At 38.5% G+C, this 19,560-nt stretch overlaps 1 protein-coding gene across 5 annotated transcripts in view; it reads right to left on the reverse strand.

Moving 5' to 3' along the window:
* Nucleotides 1–19,560, reverse strand: part of LOC149258117 (uncharacterized) — a 233,480-nt gene that overhangs the window by 150,154 nt on the left and 63,766 nt on the right. For 4 of the 5 annotated variants that reach the window (XR_016256778.1, XM_089414698.1, XM_089414691.1 and 1 more), the window contains exon 2: nt 13,289–13,369. Coding sequence is in view for 4 of the 5 variants with exons in the window: in XM_089414698.1 (XP_089270824.1) it covers nt 13,289–13,369 (81 nt within the window). In the remaining variant the exon portion in view is untranslated. The remainder of the gene's footprint in view (nt 1–13,288; nt 13,370–19,560) is intronic. The other variant, XM_089414696.1, reaches the window with a different exon arrangement.

The raw sequence follows: 19,560 nt of genomic DNA on the forward strand, positions 1-19,560 counted from the left end.
TGACTCTCAATGCGTCCCCTATGAGTGTAAATATGATCTTTTGGTGGGCTTGGTCCCCAATTAAGTTCCCCATCCCAAGATGAAACCATCTGTCAATTACATATAAGATCAAATGCGCTTCCTCAACATCAGGTAAAATAATTCATTAGTGTATCTAACTAAACCAAATACTTCCCAGCCAACTCCTTTAGGATGACAGTCCACTTTTGCCCACCTGGCAACTCCACAATCAACTCCTTAAGCCTAGGCTTATCCCTTCAACCCACAAACTCCTTGTTGTCCTCTATTTTAGCCCTTAATACAAAGTCTTTTGCCTTTCCCTTCTCTGTTTTCACTAACAACTGCCTTTGCACAGGCTTCAAGGTACTCGTCCCTTCACAAACAACCTTCAGCCAACCTATTCTTTCTTTTTGAGGCCATCGACCTACCTTCCTCAGCCATTGCAGTCACTTTCTAGCATAGTCCCAACGCTCAACTTACTTATATATGCACAGTGCAGCCCTCCTTGCCTTTGGTTGCCTTAGAAGGTACAGCACATACCCTGCTACAATAGCGTAGACTCAGTTCAGCGTAGTCCTTCAGACCTACAGTTCCTTCTCTAGGGTTGCAACTTCTCAACAGAACACAGAATACCCCTTAAACCAACCTCAACCCCTAGCTTTAGGCCTCAGCCCACCAAGACAGAGCTCCTCTCAGCTTCCTTTAACAAAACACGTCCTTGTTGTAGTCTCCTTGAGCACAAAACTCTTTTACTCAACCTCCTATAGCTAGCGGCTCTTTCTAGGGTTGTCTCCTTGCATAAGTGTTTGTCCTTCAACTTTGTGACTAGCCTATCCTTTGGCTTGATATTTATACCACACAGGGTTGTCTCCTTGCACAAGTGTTTGTCCTTCAACTTTGTGACTAGCCTATCCTTTGGCTTGAAATTTATACCTCTTGTGTGAGTGTCTTGGGAGCCCTCCTTTTCCTTCAAGAGGCCATACTTCACCACTCAACAAAAAATTAGAATATAATATTCATTACCTTGGGTTCTAAGTGTTGGAGAAACACGGAGGCTACAAGATTAATGTAATTTCTCCTTTCTTGATAATTACATGTGAATTTGTTGGCATTATTTTATTATGTTTTTCTTCTTTCATCAAGCAAATACCAAATGTAAAAACATGCAAATCACAATAACATAGCAAACACAAAATATAGGCTCCAAGCCAAGGCAAAACCCTCCATGGGGAAAACCCAGAAAATTCTCTTCTTATAGAATCTAGTTAGATGAGACATCCAAGAACCATAAGCAACCCTCTAGATGCCAAGTCAAAACCTCCTCCTGCACAGCTTAAGAGACCAACAACTCTTCAACAAGGCAAAACTTTCACAAATCATATTTCAAGAGAAAATTTTCTTTAATTTCAAACTTCGACCCTCCTCTTCTAAGTTCTTTTCTATGTATCTCTACGATATTTGAAAACTTAACATGTGAAGTGTGTGTTCCCAAATGAGCTCCAACTTCTCTTTATTTATACTTGTCCTGAGGGATGCGAATAGACATGTCCATTGGGGCGGGCCAACTTGACAAGTAGGATGACTTGGCATCTAGAGGTTGTTTTCACCCAATTTACAAATTGAAAAATTATTTTTTTCTTTTTTCTTTACAATAGGTCCAAGTAGGACTTTGACTCTTTGACTTCATCAAATCCTAGGAGCATGAAGAACATGCTTAACTAATAAAATAATAATTTCCTTGAGCATGAAACCCATGCTTGAAAATAAATTTTTGTTTTCTTCTTTTTGCTTTTTTTACATAAAACTCATTTTGACACAATTATGAAGACCGAACTTAGCTACATTCTCCAACACTCTCTCTTAACTAGGGAGGTATTCATAATTGTACACTTAATACAAGGATACTCTCAAACTAAAATATTCTCATAAGAAGAGTCGGATTGATAAGCCATCTTTAAGCATCAACATCATAACCAGCATTGTAAACATAGCAAGGCCTTGACTAACAAGCTTTATCTTTCCACTAAATCATAGCACAGTGCTAAGAGGTTTTACGTGAGACACCACACTACCTCTCAAGGCACATATCCCATCGAGATGTTCACGAGGTATCTCCTTCTATGACTATTCTTATCTTTGATTCTCAATCCTCAAGGAATATCGATCCTCTTCGACCACTCTTGTCATGGATACCCTATTGGTCCATGGGACTACTTCCTATCTTGGATTCCCAATCCTCAAGGAGTACCAATCCTAGATTCTTATCCAATCCTCCATTCTCCCTTCGTGGGCTTCACTAGACATATGGCTATTCATCCTGGCCTAGTGCATGACACATGAAGAAGAGAATATGATGTCCATCATCACTCCCTCTAAACCAAAGAGGAGATCATCATTCCCTCTTGATCAGGGAATAGATCCTTCCTCTTTCTCAAACATTAAGGAGGATTCCTACTCCCTCCCAATCAAGGAATCATCACAATCCTTGGCTAGTCTCATACATTATCAAAACATCAGCTACTTATTCTTCCGTGGAGATATAGTTGTAGCTACAGGGCTTCTTTGTTATGTCATACCAAGGCTTCAACCTTTTAATCATTTCATGAAGCCAAATTCTTTTACACTCTATCTTAATGACATGCTTTTCAGTTCCTTACAGTGCTATAACATATCAGACTTCAATCTTTCTAGATCTTAGTCAATCATCAATCATCTTTATCATCAATCAATTCATCAGTCTTCTTCAAAGACCAAGCTTCCTCACAACTGCTAGCACATGCCTTTATTAGATATTACTCTGATACCATGACAGAGAGAGAGCAGGGACGCATAAACACAGAACAGAAAACACATTCAAACAACTCACAACACAACTTAACGTAGCACAGTTCTTACACACAAACATATCTCTCCAGGGGGACTGCAAGTTCACAGCCACACTATTTGCAGAAGAACTCTCACAAACTCACACAGCTCACCTCACCCGAGCTCAAATGCATATCAGAAACTCAACTCAGCAACTCAACTCAACGCACAGCAGGTCACATGGCTCATATACAACTCATCTCACAGTCACTACTGGACCTTCCTCACAGCTCACCTGAGCTCTGATACCATATTAGATATTGCTCTGATACCATATCAGAGAATGAAGACTCGAAGAAATGAGCTTGTTCATTACATTGCAACGCACATATATTTATACAAAATTTACTACAGCTATTCACTTACTGCTATTTATTATCTACCTAAATCCGCCGACCATAGCTGCTCTACGCCGACTAACACGCCGACTATAGCCGTCATACGGTCGTTGTGATTAATGGTCTAACAGCCTTCTATAACAGAATTTTGCCTTGTATTCATTCAAAGAGTCATATCAGCTCTCCAATATCAATTCTTCCTTCAAGATATATCCAAGTCATTAACAGTGCTATCACACAATCCATGTGTTTCATGATCAAGCCAAGCAGTTGTAGGTACAACATCATCAAGCAAACTTTCTTTCCAGCTTCTTCACATGCTTTTGCAATATGTCCTACTAGGGAGCCAAGTCATATCCAAGCAGATCATCAATATCAAATTTGCCAAATTATAACATCCTCTAGTTAGAGTGTCATGTCAAATTCTGCTACTTCTCCCGTCTGAAGTCAACATCCTTTTGCATGTTCTATCTTCGTATTGCAACAAGGTTTTGCTTCACCTTTCAATCATCAATGTGTTCCTAGAATGAACTCATCAACTAGAAGCTTCAATATCATCAGGGTCCTTTCAGCTCCCTCTTTCCATCATGCTCATCATTATCAAGGAGTCATCATCAAGCACGAGTCTTGCTTTTTCATCCTTCTCATCTTGCTTTCATAATTTTGACAACCTTCATTATGTGCCTGCAATTCTCACTAGCAAGTACAACTAAGCAAGATATACAAAGACAAGAGCAAAATGTCAATCTGGTCAATCTAGAGTTTCTATGATTTCTTAAGTGTATTTCTAGGGTTCTAGATATAGACCCTAGAAACTTCTTGACCTAACCCTTATTAGGGTTTTTACCTTTTAAAGAAAACACCCAGTCCTAGGATTTTGTCTTCAAGCCCTAGGCTTTATCTAAATCCAACTTTTGCTAAGGTTTAATACATACCCTCTCAAAACTCTTTTATGCTAGGGTTTCAAGATATCAAAGTACTCAGTTGGCAAATCTTAGATACCATTTCCCAAGACCTAGGGATTCCTTAGAGGAAACAATTAATTAGGGTTTCCTTTACTAGGGTTTTCCAATTCAAGTCTCATCAAGGGTCTACAAGCCCTAGGTACCAAAAGCTATAAAATCTTACAAACCCTAGATTCTTTTCAGTCATCATGCAAAACTCTTACAAGTATGCAACAAAACCTCAATGGATTTCATTTCTAGATCTTAGGATCTAATATTCACATTCAACTAAATACATGGACCATTTTTCATCAAACCTAGTCTTCACATCAGTGTGACGTAATGCCTGCCATGCTTAAGAACTAGGTCTTTTTTCCCTTCATAACAGAAACAATCATTTAGGGTTTCCCTCTCCAGGATTTCTCCTTTTATTCCACACTTTGCTAGGGTTTGCAAACCCTAGATGCCAAGACCTGTCACTTGCAAATTGTAAAGTTCTACAACTACACACAAGAGTTAGTTGCAAAACCTTAGATTTCAAGGTCTTCAAAATCTGTCCAGAAAATTCTATGCATACCCTAGATCCTTCATATCTTCACAATATACAAACCCTAGAAACTTCATCATCATTAAGACTTGTTATTCAAGCAATGAAATCTAGCATACTGCAAAACCCTAACACTTTTTATTCAAGACCTAGTCTTTACATGTCATTGTTTCTATTTTATATGTAGACCATCTAGATATCTATTCAAATATCATGAAATGCATGCAACAGTCATACATACCTTCGTAACTTTACCTTACCTCTTTCTTTGCAAGGATCCTATACTTCTTTATGTCTCAACCCTTCTTCAATAAGTGTTTATCTTCAACACAAGTGCCTCAGATTTTTTTCCCTTCACTCGGGTACAATCCATATGGATATTTTGCAAGCCATATAGGTTACTTAAGGTTGTCATTCTTGTCAACATAAGCCATAGAGGATCATAGTTATCCTTCCAACTTCCAAGTTTGAGCCACAGGGATACATTGTGTCCCATTTAGCAAAGGATCCTTTTAAAATCTCGGCCTTAATGATTTTGGTCCCTTCCTGTAACTGTGATCTAATCCTAAACATTTTCAAGTAGGCCTCATTCATATTACCCTTTTCTAGAACCAGGTCATCATATTGTTTACTATCCATCGACCATCATTTATAGTTGTCAAGCCATACAACACTGTCATCAAATTCTCATGACCATAGTTGCACTGTCATCTTGACACCATTTCTCATGGTCATTGATATCATCAACGTCACTATTACCATAAGAGTGAGACCATCCATTGCAAGATGTCATCTTCTATGACCATCTATTATAAGTGCGAGACCATCCACTCCGAATCGCATGTTGGAAATAATACTGAGAGGGGGGGTGAATCAGTATAACTTTTTTATTTTCATACTCAGATTCATATACGCTACTTTAGTTAAGGAAACCCACGTGTATACGCAACTGTGTTTAATGCAACAAGCGTATATCCAGTAAACTTCTGATTCAGTTAGTTGATCTTTAATGAGTGCATCAGAACATTATTAACCATATAAACAGTAAACAGGTGCAGTAAAACAAAACAAATCATCACACATAAGAAGCACACATGAACACCATGATATAAGGTGGAAACCCAATGCGGGACAAAAACCACCTACTGTTGTTTTCTTTAATATAAGAAAAACCTGTTTACAATCTTGTACTAGTGCAGACTCATACCAGTACGCAGGCACCCACCTGCAGAAGGCTACTACCTTCTCTCGTTTTCCAGTTTCTACTGGAAGGGAGCTCCAACCCCCTAGCTCTTGTACTAGCCGATCCATTTACTAGTATGTAGGCGCCGGCCTATAGAAGGCTACTACCTTCTCTTTTCTTCTAGGGACCACGTTTCATAAATTTTCAGACTGGATCCATAAATACAAAACAATCACCACTGCAATACAATCATCAACTACACTTGCATCGTCAATCTCTGAATCACCCAATACTGAATCACTGAAACCCTGTCATCAAAACACAGTAACCAGAACACAGAACTCTGCAACAACAACCAGATCCAACTGCAACTTCAAATATCATATCTCTCTATGTATACGCTACTATGATGAACCAAACCAGCGTGTATACGCGCTTTTACCAAAGCCAACCCGCGTACAGATCTGCAAATATTTACTCATAACTTTGCAGCTATTCCAAACATTAGTCATACCCAGATCATAACGTTTATACAATAAAACATGCGTCAATAATTCAGATCTAGTCTATCCATGATCAAACCACATAATGATAATACATTCCAAGCCTTATGATCCCGATCCATCATCCATCATCAACCGCATAGGTGCATCCTTGGTTCAGATCAAGAAAAGCATCACAAACCCATAACCAGCATACTAGATCTCACACTTCATCAGATATTCATCACTTGCACCCCTCACCCTTGGCCTAATGATCTTCTCCTTATATAGGTTTAGGCTTCTCTCAATACCATGGTCCAAAACCATGTAGAACCAATACCTTGGACCCAATACCTGGGTCAACACTTCGGACCAATACCAAAATACCATGGATCAAATACCACGGACCAAAACTTAGTTTTCCAACATGTACGCGCCTTTCCTTCTGTGAACCTGCATGTGTACGTATATGTGCCTTTTGTTCTTCTCACCCGCGTGTATACGCACTTTCATCAAAGTTAACTTGCGTATACCTCTCTCTTGACCTGCTGTACTATGATCTGTCATCTGATTGAGTTGCCACCTGTATCATACCTCTGAGTGAGTTGCCATCAAGGACAACACCTGTATCATAATGCCAACATCGCAGTCACACACAATGTACATTTTATAGCCAAAGGAGCGATGTCATCGTGAGTGTTTTTAGAGTCAATGCGATATGGTCAAGTCATAGAGCAACATAATTCATCACAAAGTGAAGTGAATTTATTATATTGGAATTCATCATAAGGAATATGTGAGCTTGTCACAGATGCATGCTCCTCGGAGAAGTTATAGTGCCACCATTATATATAGCGAAACCATTGATACGAGCTACAATAACAAGCCATGTGTTATTGTAATATATGCAGCAGAAATGATCTGATCCATTCTTCCTTGTCATGTGAGACAACCCAGAACATGTAACGTGGGCTCAAAACAAAATTGACGTGCCATTGTCTCACAGAACAAAATATACGAGCTTCAAAGACAACAAAATCTACATGCTACTATCATACAGTCTACGTCCCAATGAGTTATGCGAGACAAAGTAATTATACAAGCCTCAAATGCAAGCGAGAGCCATGGAGGTTGCGAGCTCAGAAAATACGAGTTGTAGAAGTAGCGCGTCACACGTTTTCAGAAATAGAAGGAATCATCTAAGATAAATCGAGCCTCAGATGGACTTGACCAAGCTACGACGATATCACTATAGATATGTCACTCAGAGAAAGTCGAAGTGTGCCACAGAACTATTGTTGTGTGCCACTGTGTGTAAAGCAACTCACAAAACAGGCTAAAACAGAATTATGATGCCATCGATAAAAGCCAACAGAAGTGATCTTCAACCTCTTCCTTCAAACCTCCCTTTGATTCCATGTTGGTGAAACAGGGAGGCTGCAAGATTAATGTAATTTCTCATTTCTTAACAATTATTTGTGAATTTGTTGGCATTATTTTATTATGCTTTTCTTCTTTCATCAAGCAACTACCAAATGTAAAAACATGAAGATCACAAGAACACAGAGAAAACAAGATATAGGCTCCAAGCCAGGGAAAACCCCTCCAAGGGGAAATCCCAGAAAATTCTCTTCTTATAGAATCAGATCAGATGAGATATCCAAGACCCATAACCAACCCTCTAGATGCTAAGTCAAACCCTCCTTCCGCACAGCAAATCCATCCTTAAGAGACCAATGACTCTTCAACAAGGCAGAACTTTCACAAATCAGATTTCAAGAGAAAATCTTCCTTAATTTCAGACACCAACCCTCCTCTTCTTTTCTATGTCTCTCTGTGATATTTCAGAACCAAACATGTGAAGTGTGTGTCCCTAAATGAGCTCCAACTTCCCTTTATTTATACTTGTCCATAGAGGTGTGAATAGACATGTCCATTGGGGCAGTGTCGACTTGGCATCTAGAGGTTGTTTTCACCTAATTTACAAATTGAAAATTTTGTTTTTTTCTTTTTTCTTTACAATAGGTCCAAGTAGGACTTTGACTCTTTGACTTCATCAAATCCTAGAAGCATGAAGAACATGCTTAATTAATAAAATAATAATTCCCTTGAGCATGAAACCCATGCTTGAAAAAAAAATTCTTTTTCTTCTTTTTGTTTTCTCCTATGTAAAACTCATTTTGATACAATTATGAAGATCGAACTTAGTTACCTTCTCCAACACTAAGCCCACACCTTTGGGTCAAAACCCCCAAACTTGGGTACTTGCCCACAAACTCATCTTTTGCGGGTTTTCTCCTCACAGGCCTAGCACCCAAGGCTTGTATGAGTACCTCCCAAGCTACCCAATTTTCAACACTGAGGTCATTATGTATTAGACCTCGGAAGAGTAAAACAATTATGCAGCACTTTCACCTACAATTTGTGCTAAAGGGAGCAAAGTCATCAGCAAGTTGAGGAATCTAGACCACCTTTTTGAACTCTGAGCACACATTTCTAATTTTTTACACTAGGAACATCCACTCAAAACTAACTCAGAAACCCCTGAAACTTTGGTAGACTGTACACTTTGTATTGCCTCCTCACAAACTCCAAATATGAGAAATCTTTTTCCCATTCACCACAATCTAACTGTTAAAAACTGTTAGACTCTTATACCCATTGGGTCCCTCAAACCTGCTTATGTTGAGGGAGAATAACGCTCAGAACTCCCTCCATCTTTATCCAGATATCATTCCATCCAACATTCTGTCATGAACAAGAAGAAGAGCCTCTTTCTTCATCATGAGAAGTACCTTTGAAGCCAGTTGTACATGCAAATTTCTCCTTAAAAAGTAGTTTCAGGAACTTCATTTTGTCTTAGACAAAATTTGGGTAACAGGTTGCAAACATCTTATTTTGTAGAAAATCCACGAAATTCTGATCTGCTAATATGAGCAATCTGAAATATAATTTCTTCTCATATAAACACACAATTTCTCTAATAAACTTTGCAGCGGAATAGGAACAGAAATAAACACAATCACAAAATAAAAACACATCTTTTTTCTTGGGAACCCAACTGGGAAAACCCTCCGCTTGATTATTGATAGAAACTGAGCATTAGATCTCTTACAAATACAACTTCTTTCTATCCGAAAACAAACTTGCTTTCCTGCCTTGAACCAGGCTTGAAACCCTTGCAAGATTGTTCATCCCTATCTGCTCTCTATCAAACTCACACAAGCCTCAACACACAAGCACCAACCTGTGCTTTCTATTGCCTTGTCTCACCAACTCGTGCTCACAAGACAATGATCAAATTGTGCCATCATTCCTCCTTATAAGCACTTTGACTAGGCTATTACTGGCAAGTTCTATTTGAGGAAAGTTGAAGTGTTGATTGATAAGTTAACAAAAGCGCACTGGTTGTGTTAACTCATCTTTCCTATAATTTAGGAGACTGACTCAATCAACTCATCCTTTGCCCAAAATAACTCGCACTAGAAGACAATAAACTTGGCCTTCCACGAATTAGCACTAGTCAACAGCTTCTTGAACTCCTAAATTTTAGGAATTTGCCATAAATTTTAAAAACTCATCCTGTTTTTAGGAATTAGCTCCTAACCCATAGGAACTCGCACATGCTCAAGGAGAAACTTGTTGTGGTTCCTTTGATTAAGGCACAAATCAAGGAACCCTTTCTCGCTAACATTTTCAACACTCCTTCTTAGCGAGGAAGGTGTTCCTAGAAGAACCTTGTCCAAGTGGATCTGTCCCCAACATTACAATGTTCTCCATTGCTGCAGCTGCTCCCTCTAAAGGCTTCCCTTCTTTCTTCTGCAGAACCTGCTTTGAATACTTGTTCTTTCCCACTATGCTCTACAAGTCTATCATTTCTCTATTCTGAGAACTTGCTACTCAAGGCTGCTCCCTCTAAAAGAGTGCATCTCCAACTCCACAAGCTGCCACTATCAGTGAACGCAGCTCCTTTAGTTCATTGATCTTTGGCCCAAACAGTCTTCCCTCTATCTGCTTCTTTGTCCATCAAGGATGCCAACTCATAGGGTCTTCAACCTGCCCACTACTTGCCTCACTGCTGCTCCACAAAAGACAAGTCTTAGGGCAAAGGAGGTTGCCCACTTTCCACTGAAGATGTCCTTCTCAACATAGTGAACTAGGGCTGGTTCACTAGCCCTCTTGGCTACCCTTGCCTCCTTCAAGGTTCAGCTCCTTAGGCTCCAATACTTCGTTTGTGAACAATGCTCATGCTTTCCAATCTGCCCACTTACAGTCATCTCCGTGACTGATCTAGGGCTACAAACTTACTGCCCTCTGTTCTGCAATTTGTTCCTCAAATTGCACAGGTCTAGGGCTTATCAAATCTACTGTCCTAAGTCCTTTAGAACAGTCCTTTCCAACTACTTCAACGCAGCTCTCTTTCCACTGAGACTGCTCCACGTTGACCCATATTTCCCTTCACTGTATCAACCATATACTCTGCCCATAAATTCACACTTTTGTACAGTTACTAGAGGCTGGAAACGACCTACTTCAGGACTGGCATATACATAGAATCTCTGCGCAATACAGCCACTATTCCCTGTCTATATGTCTCCTTCTTAGGGTCCCTCTCCTCTCTCTCACGTACAGAAAATCTGAGCAAATTTATCAACCTTCTGAATAGTCTTTTAGTGGCAGCATACCTTAGAGGGAAGCCCTAACTAGGGTATACAAATCTTTGTTGTTCACACCTTGAACAACTCCTTTAAAAACTCTTGAATCTGCCCTCTTCTCAACACTTCATGACAGCCCTACTACCATTCATGATGCACCCCACTTCTGTACCCTAGCACGCACTGTTGGAACAGACTTAAGGGCTGATCCATGGTGACTGTACATGCATTGAGAAGACCTTAACTAGGGCTTCAAGATCTGTTGTTCTAAATACTTTAGAACCAGCTCTCCATCTCCTTGCAACGACCAACATGAAGTAGCAAATCCACGTACCTTAACCTGATGTTACCTTCATCTTATAAGGTCACTGTTCTGTGCATATGACCTGAGATTTTCTTGGCCCTCTTTAGGGCTCCTGCGGCTGCCTCAGAGGTGCCCTAAACTCAGCCTCCAATACTCCTTCAGCTCTGCATTAGACACTTCTTCCAGATCTCTTTTCCTACACTGATCCACAACTGTATGCAATCTTCTTTCCTATAGCAGACTAGGCATGCAACCCTCCAAAAGTCACAACCCTTATCTTAGGGATCAGATCTTTCCTGAGGTCAGATCACAGAAGTATCTGGCATGCACAGAACTTCATAAAATACTCGGCCAACAGCTCTCCCTATCTCGGCCTTATCAGATCACAAGAGATTGGAACATAACTCATCCTCTCTTCACGTTAGATCAGCTCCTTAGGGTCTGCGGCCAGATCTGGTTGCTCCTTAGCCTATGATCGAAGCCCTTGAGATGGATGTGTCAACTTGTGCTGGCTTAATTCTGTACTCTGACACCATGTAGAAAATCCACGAAATTCTGATCTGCTAATATGAGCAATCTGAAATATAATTTCTTCCCATATAAACACAGAATTTCTCTACTACGCTTTGTAGTGGAATAGGAACAGAAATAAATACAATCACACAATAAAAGCACTCTTTTTCTTCAGAACCCAACTGGGAAAACTCTCTGCCTGATTATTGATAAAAACTTAGCATTAGATCTTTTACAAATACAACTTATTTCAATCTGAAAACAAACTTGTTTTCCTGTCTTAAACAAGGCTTGAAACCCTTGCAAGATTGTTGATTCCTATCTGCTCTCTATCAAACTCACACAAGCACCAACCTCTGCTTTCTACTGCCTTGTCTCACCAACTCGTGCTCACAATACAATGATCAAATTGTGCCATCGTTCCTCCTCATAAGCACTTGATTAGGCTATTACTGGCAAGTTCTATTTGAGGAAAGTTGAACTGTTGATTGACTAGTTAACAAAAGCTCACTGGTTGTGTTAAATCATCCTTCCTACAATTCAGGAGCCTGACCCAATCAACTCATCCTTTGCCCAAAATAACTCGCACTAGAATACAATAAACTCGGCTTTCCACTAATTAGCACTAGTCAACTGCTTCTTGCACTCTTAAATTTGAGGAACTCGTGCATGCTCAAGGAGAAACTTGTGGTTCCTTTGATTAAGGCAAAAATCAAGGAACCCTTTCTCCCTAACACTTTCAACATACTTTTCCAAAAAAATTGGTTTTGTTTTTTCAACAAGCAACCATATGTAATAGAACCAATATGACAAAATTTTAGATATACTGGTCAAAACCAGGACTTTGGCATACTTTAGACATTTAATAGAGGCTTAGTTAAAGACTATAATAAAATGTTGTAATCATTAGTTAATAAATGCAGTCATTAAAATATTAGGCAATTGGGATTTACGTAAGTACTACACTTCCTCCTATATAATAAAACATTGCATCAGTTACTAATGAATCAATCCAATGTCTCATTCTTATGTGCAATCCTGTCTCGGTTTGTGTGTGTAATAACTTGCATTTGCTGCAAAATAAATTCTGAGACGAAAGGACCACGAAATGGCAAGAAATGTGTGACTTCAGAAAGAGGAACATGATTCCATGCACTATTCATGAATTATAAAATTATCTTTTTCATCAACATATATCTAATAGATCACATAAGTGTTACATGCTTCCAGGTTACTAGTCATCTCACAACTATACCAATAATGCTCCCACCAGAATATCAATATTAATGTCCATGGAAAAGCAAATGTTGGAGATACTGTGTTTCATGTAATAACAAATTCCATCAAACTAAATATACATCATCCATTCATAGAAAAGATAGAAACATATAAACGCACATGCATATCCAAGAACATAGACATGAGAAAACTATGCAAAAAAAGTTACAAATACCAGCCTTAGAAGAGCCGCTTACATTAAGAGCATCCTTTGCAGCTAATGCAAGCTGTTGGTGAGAAAATACAGCAAATGCAACGATCTGTTACAAGACCACACGTGAAACATTTCCAGTGGTTAAAAAAGACCTGCAGAGATGATTGCCAAACAAAATGAAGAAAATGGGAATCTTATAGTGCTGATCCACATAAAAACTGTCAAAAAACAGAAAATTGCAAAGCATTGCTCAGCCTATAAAGTAAAAAGGTAAAACCATACAAGTGATTATAAACTAAAAATGCTTAAACACAGAAGCCTTGAAATGACAAATGCAGAATGATCCATTTTGGTCATTCCCTTTCCTTCATTTCTACATACCCTTTTTTGGCCTAGGGACATTTATGGCATTTCCCCCCCAACTTCAAACCTAAATCATTTCTTGAACGTTGCACACCTATTTGGCCTTTCTGGTTTGACCAAAACCAGAAAACTCCGAAATATCCCCTTCTGTAGATACCGAAAGAGAGATCAATTCTTGCATTACAGTGAGAATTATCTTCCAATCTATATCTTATCAAGAACGAATGCATTTAAGTTCATCATTTGGGCATTCTGTAATCTGCCCAACAGTACAGCATTATGCAAATACTATGTCAACTGCCACCAGTTTAACAATTCGGCATTTGTTGTAATTTATAGTGTTTAATAACACTCATTATATCAATAATTGCATGTTTATAATAACGTTCGGTTCATAGCATACATTTGAAGCATAGTGGTCCAAGGAATCATAGAAAGTGAGAGAAAATTCATGCTTAAATTTGCTACTTCTCTACTGACGATCAGTAAAGAATGAAAAAACGAAGCCATGATGGCGGGGACCATGAAATCATCAAAACCACTGACAGATGAAATAAGATAAATTGATGTCCAATTACTAACCATAAAACTAGGTCAATGGAACTAAAAGGGTCATCCAGTGTAGGTACAATATGGGAGTCTGAAAACAACTCTTAGATCAATACTAAATGCAGAAAAAGATAAAGAACCAAGTGTCTAGCAGACAGAAGATACAAAATAAGGTGCAAGTACAAGAAAGAGAAGTATAGGTGTTCAATACAAGAGAGAATGTCAAGCCTTGCTGATGTTGGCATTGGTTGCCAAGGGTGAGTAGGGGGGCCAAGATACAAGCTCCTTATCTGATTCATCAAGAATTGTGAAAGGACCAATGCACTAGTGAATGATGTCCGTCAAAAAGTGGTCAGTGCTGAGACGCCCTAGTCATTAATCATGGAGGGGCATAAGAGCGGGGAAGCCTAGCTCTCTTAGTATCCAAGGTCATGGGGAAGAAACTTCAAATGGAAGCTTGGCTTCTCACATGAACCTAAGGAATAGTGTGTTGGGCAAGGAGTGCTTGCTTCTAAAGCCATCTAGAATTGGCATGTCTAGTAGTGTATGGCTTGTATCATAAAACAACAACACCTCAAGGGTCTCGAGGAGATCAATTGACCTCCTGTGGGGATTGAGAGGAAACCCAAGCTCATAACAATCTCGAATCTAAAGTATTGTGCATCTCTATCTCTCATTTGTTGCCCCAACCAAACAAGACAGCTAGGAAGTATGAAGTGATCCTCCATAGTCCTCCCTATAGAACAAGATACGTAAAGACTAAGATCTATGTTCGAATACTTCCTCATTATGAGAACTAGGCATCTTTAGTCCAAGTAGCGAAAAAAAATAGAAAGAGAATCCAGAAGTCCTAAAATAATCAATAACATCCCCTCTAATCTCTAACAAGAAAATTACAACTCTTCATTTGAAGGTGTACAAAACGCCTTCAAAATGACGCAAATACTATAGCTCTAAATAAAGGCTTGAACATAAACTAGAAAGTGTTAGCACTTCGTAATTTCCCTAGGCTGAAAAAGAAACCCAGAGGTAACCACAAACCACTTGGAAGCTTGGAATCTAGCCCTTCCAGCTTCAGAGAAGGCTCTCTCTATCTAATCTTCAATCACTTAGATCTTAAGATAAGTATGGTGCTAAGAGGGAACAGATTTTACAGGTTTGCTGGCAGAAAAGAAGATAGATCCATTGGGCAATACGGTCATAAAAGTTGATTATTTTCCAATGAAAGGATGAAGAGAAAGAGGGATCTTCTACAGGGGCAAGGTAGGTAGTCTTTTTGGAGTTTTTCAATAAAATTTGATGTAGGAGAGCGAGTAGAAAATAGGTGGAAAATGACATACAAAGCATCAAACAACAGGATGAATTCCAAATGCCATTCAAGTGGAAAATATAAATGTTTAGCAAACTGAAACAAAGCACTTTTTGAAGTGAATTCTGAAACAAAGCACTTTTTGAAGCGAATTCTGAAACAAATCTTTGGTCAACTAAACAAGAAGACACATTTCAAAGCATGATTGATAACATAAGATAACTTACAAAACCAAGAAGCACATCTCCAAAGCAACTAACACAGGAATCCCTGTAAAATTTGGCCTTTGTCCTTTCATTCACTGGAAAATCAAGAAAATACAATACACACAGTGTTCTCTCTTCTCAAACCTGACCAACCAAGCAACCCTTTGCACACTAAAACTCATGAAATATATACAATTAGATCATCCCTAGACTTAGGGAGTCGAGCTCAACCATTTCCCCAAAGATAGAGTCAATTACATTAGATTTAGAAACTGCCTTATAGGAAATAGGGACCAAATTTCTGGAAAATAGGGGTCAAAGATTAGATCTATCTCTCGAACCATGATAGTTGTTACAAAACCGAAGGAGGTTTTTGTCAATGAGCTTTTGCTTGACATAAACCTCCCTCAATTTTCAAAAATTCGTCTCCATCTCCTCGAAATACGCACCCAAATATCATGGCTAAAATAGGAAAAGACGAAATCTAAAAAATAGGTTGTAAGATTCATTCGAATCTTCCAATCTATGACACCTGTTACAAAACTGAAGGAGGTTATTGTAATTTAGCTAAGGTTTGACAAAAACCTCTTTCACTCTTTCAAAATTCATTTTCATTCGGTCAGAAACCGATTTTGAAGTTAATTTCTTAAACGGTCAAAAACGCAGCAAATCCCCTTCAGCAAAAGCGCAGCGAGCTTCCTTTTCATATTAGATGATCAATACTTGAATGATGAACCTGCAAGACACTCAAGGACATTTGCCATAACCATGAGAATCAATGTCATGAGGTTTGGAGTCGAATTAAAAGGTCAAAATGCTGACTGTGTGGAAGTGCAACGCATTCGCTGTGTTACTTCAAAAGCGCAGCAAATTCACCATTCTATACTTCTGATCATCCCCTATACTTTTGAATGTGCCAAACAGGTGGAAAATAACTCCTAAATCATCAAATGCTTATTAACAAACACCTAACCAAACTACAAACCTTCCTTATTTGAAAATCATCATCTACAACAGAAGTGTAGTGCAATTTCACCTGCATAGATTTGGCTGAGCACTAGGGTCTCTAAATGAAGAAAATAGCTTGTTGATGACGCTGACAGTCTTAAAAACCTCCTTGAGCCTCCATGAACTGAAATAGCACAAAAAAACCGATCTTCTACTAAACTTCATGCTTATGACAGTAGTGTAACAAGAAAGCACAGGGCATAAGAGAAACAAGGATATGATGTGTTATCTAATTTGACCTTGAAAATAACTGAAAAGACACCACTAACTGTCCCAATGATGAGGAAACAAGACTCACTATGATCTCACTCATGATTTTGTATGAGACATTAACCCTAGACTCACTTAACTCAACCCTTTAGAGAATCGATGACTATCTTTACAATTCTAACATAATTACATCAATAATATAATTTTACATTCTTCACAAAGACTAATAACTTGATCTCTAAGAGATCGTAGAAAAACCTTTACAAAATGACCAAAATGATGAAAAGACCAAGCTAGGCTTTGATTACTATAACATAGGATACTACCATTAGCTCCAATGGGGATGGCATCCTCCCTGTGAGGTGCCAAAGAACACCATAGACTAGTAGCCTGATCCTTTGGGCTGCTCCCAACCTCGAAGACTGCAACCTGCAAATTGTGACCTGCAATCTAACTGACCAAAATTGTACATGCCAAAAACTAAAACTGAAAGTTGAAATAAATACTTGCCCAACAAGCTTATTGCACACCATTTCCTACTCTAACTTGTTGAAGAATTGTTGAAATCAAGTGATGCAAAAATGCTAGTGAAGCCAATTAAGTAGATGCTAAAATAAGTGGATTGCTTGACTGTGCTTGCACCATATGGAAATTGGACAATGTAATGGCGGTGGCAACTCATGATGCATCTAGTCTCCATATTGAAAACATGATTGAAAACATAAGTTGAAAAAATCTTCCATATAGTGAGCTACAGGATCATAAAAGACATGATTTGTTCGATGATCCTCAAGGTATTCAATGACTGACTTGTCATGGCTGAATTTTTCAAATGTATTCACTATGTCAAACCATAACTTCAACTATGCATTGTCAAACTTGTGTTCAAAATCAAAACATTCATCAATCTGAAAATCATAGGGCAACACTACCTCGTATTGTTTCGGCTGGAAAAGGTTCTCAAAGGACTGATTTTGACATTGGAAATTGTGGGACTGAATTTGAATCTCTAAGGCTTCAATATCTTTCTCAATTTTTTCAACAAATGATTCTAAAAAATAGCTCTTCTCCTCATAACATTTGCTTAATCTTAAATACCTAGGTAAAAAAACTGAGAAAGCTTCTTCCACTTGATCATCATCAAACATATCAAAATACTCTCTAAAACCTTCAATAGGAAAAGGATTTTCAACATACTTTGTCATCTCGTTTGGCTAGGCAATTGGATCTGCACTTTAAACTCTAAATTTTTTGGATAGTGAAGTCGCCATAGATGTTCTAAACTCTGGGCCATTTGGCAATGGAGATGCCCGGTCAATAATGCACAACCTTCTTGTGACTAATCATTGTTTATCGTCAGTGATCAGACCTAAAACTTGGTTCTTTCCCGGGGAAGATGGAACCTTTCGCTCCCTGACAATGACGCCACTATGTTAGCACTCTGTAATTTCCCTAGGCTGAAAAGAGAAACTTAGAGGTAACCACAAACAACTTGGAAGATTGGAATCTAGCCCTTCTAGCTTCAGAGAAGGCTCTCTCTGTCTAATCTTCAATCACTTAGATCTTAGGCTAGGTATGGTGCTCAGAGGGAATAGATTTTAAAGGTTTGCTGGCAGGAAAGAAGATAGATCCATTGGGAAATATAGTCATAAAAGTTTATTCTTTTCCAGTGAAAGGATGAGGAGAAAGAGGGATCTTCTATAGGGGCAAGGTAAGTAGTCTTTTTGGAGTTTTTCAATCAAATTCGTAGTAGGAGGATGATTAGAAGATAGGTGGAAAATGACATAAAGAGCATCAAAAAACAAGATGAATTCTAAATGCCATTCAAGTGGAAAACATAAATGTTTAGCAAACTGAAACAGAGCACTTTTTGAAGTGAATTCTGAAACAAGTCTTTGTTCAACTAACAAGAAGACATATTTCGAAGCATGATTGATAACATAAGATAAATTACAAAACCAAGAAGAACATCTCCAAAGCAACTAACACAGGAATCCCTGTAAAATTTGGCCTTTGTCCTTCCATTCACTGGAAAATCATGAAAATACAATACACACAGTGTTCTTTCTTCTCAAACTTGACCAACCAACCAACCCTTTGCACACTAAAATTCATTAAATATATATAATTAGCACATCCCTAGACTTAGGGGGTCGAGCTCAACCAATTCCCAAAAGATAGAGTCAGTTACATTAGATTTAGAAACTAACCTCTAGGAAATAGGGACCAAATTTCTGGAAAATAGGGGTCAAAGATTAGACCATATCTCTTGAATCATGATAGTTGTTACAAAACCGAAGGAGGTTTTTGTGGATAAGCTTGTGCTTGAAATAAACCTTTCTCAGCTTTTGAAAAGTCTTCTCCATCTCCTCGGAATCTACACCCAAATATCAGGACTAAAACAGAGAATGACGAAATTTGGAAAATAAGTTGTAAAGATTAAATCGAATCTTCCAATCTATGACACTTGTTACAAAACTTTAGGAGGTTATTGTAATTTAACTCGTGTTTGACAAAAAACTCCTTCACTTTTTCAAAATTCATTTTCATTTGATCAAAAACCGATTTTGAATTTAACTACTAAAGCAGTAAAAAATGCAACAAATCCCCTGCAGAAAAGCGCAGCGAGCTTCCTTTTCATATTAGATGATC

This window comes from Pinus tabuliformis, chromosome 6 (genome assembly GCF_031772625.1).
Source record: "Pinus tabuliformis cultivar Carrire ecotype Pingquan chromosome 6, CPIR1, whole genome shotgun sequence".
In the NCBI taxonomy this organism is placed as follows: Eukaryota; Viridiplantae; Streptophyta; class Pinopsida; order Pinales; family Pinaceae; genus Pinus; species Pinus tabuliformis.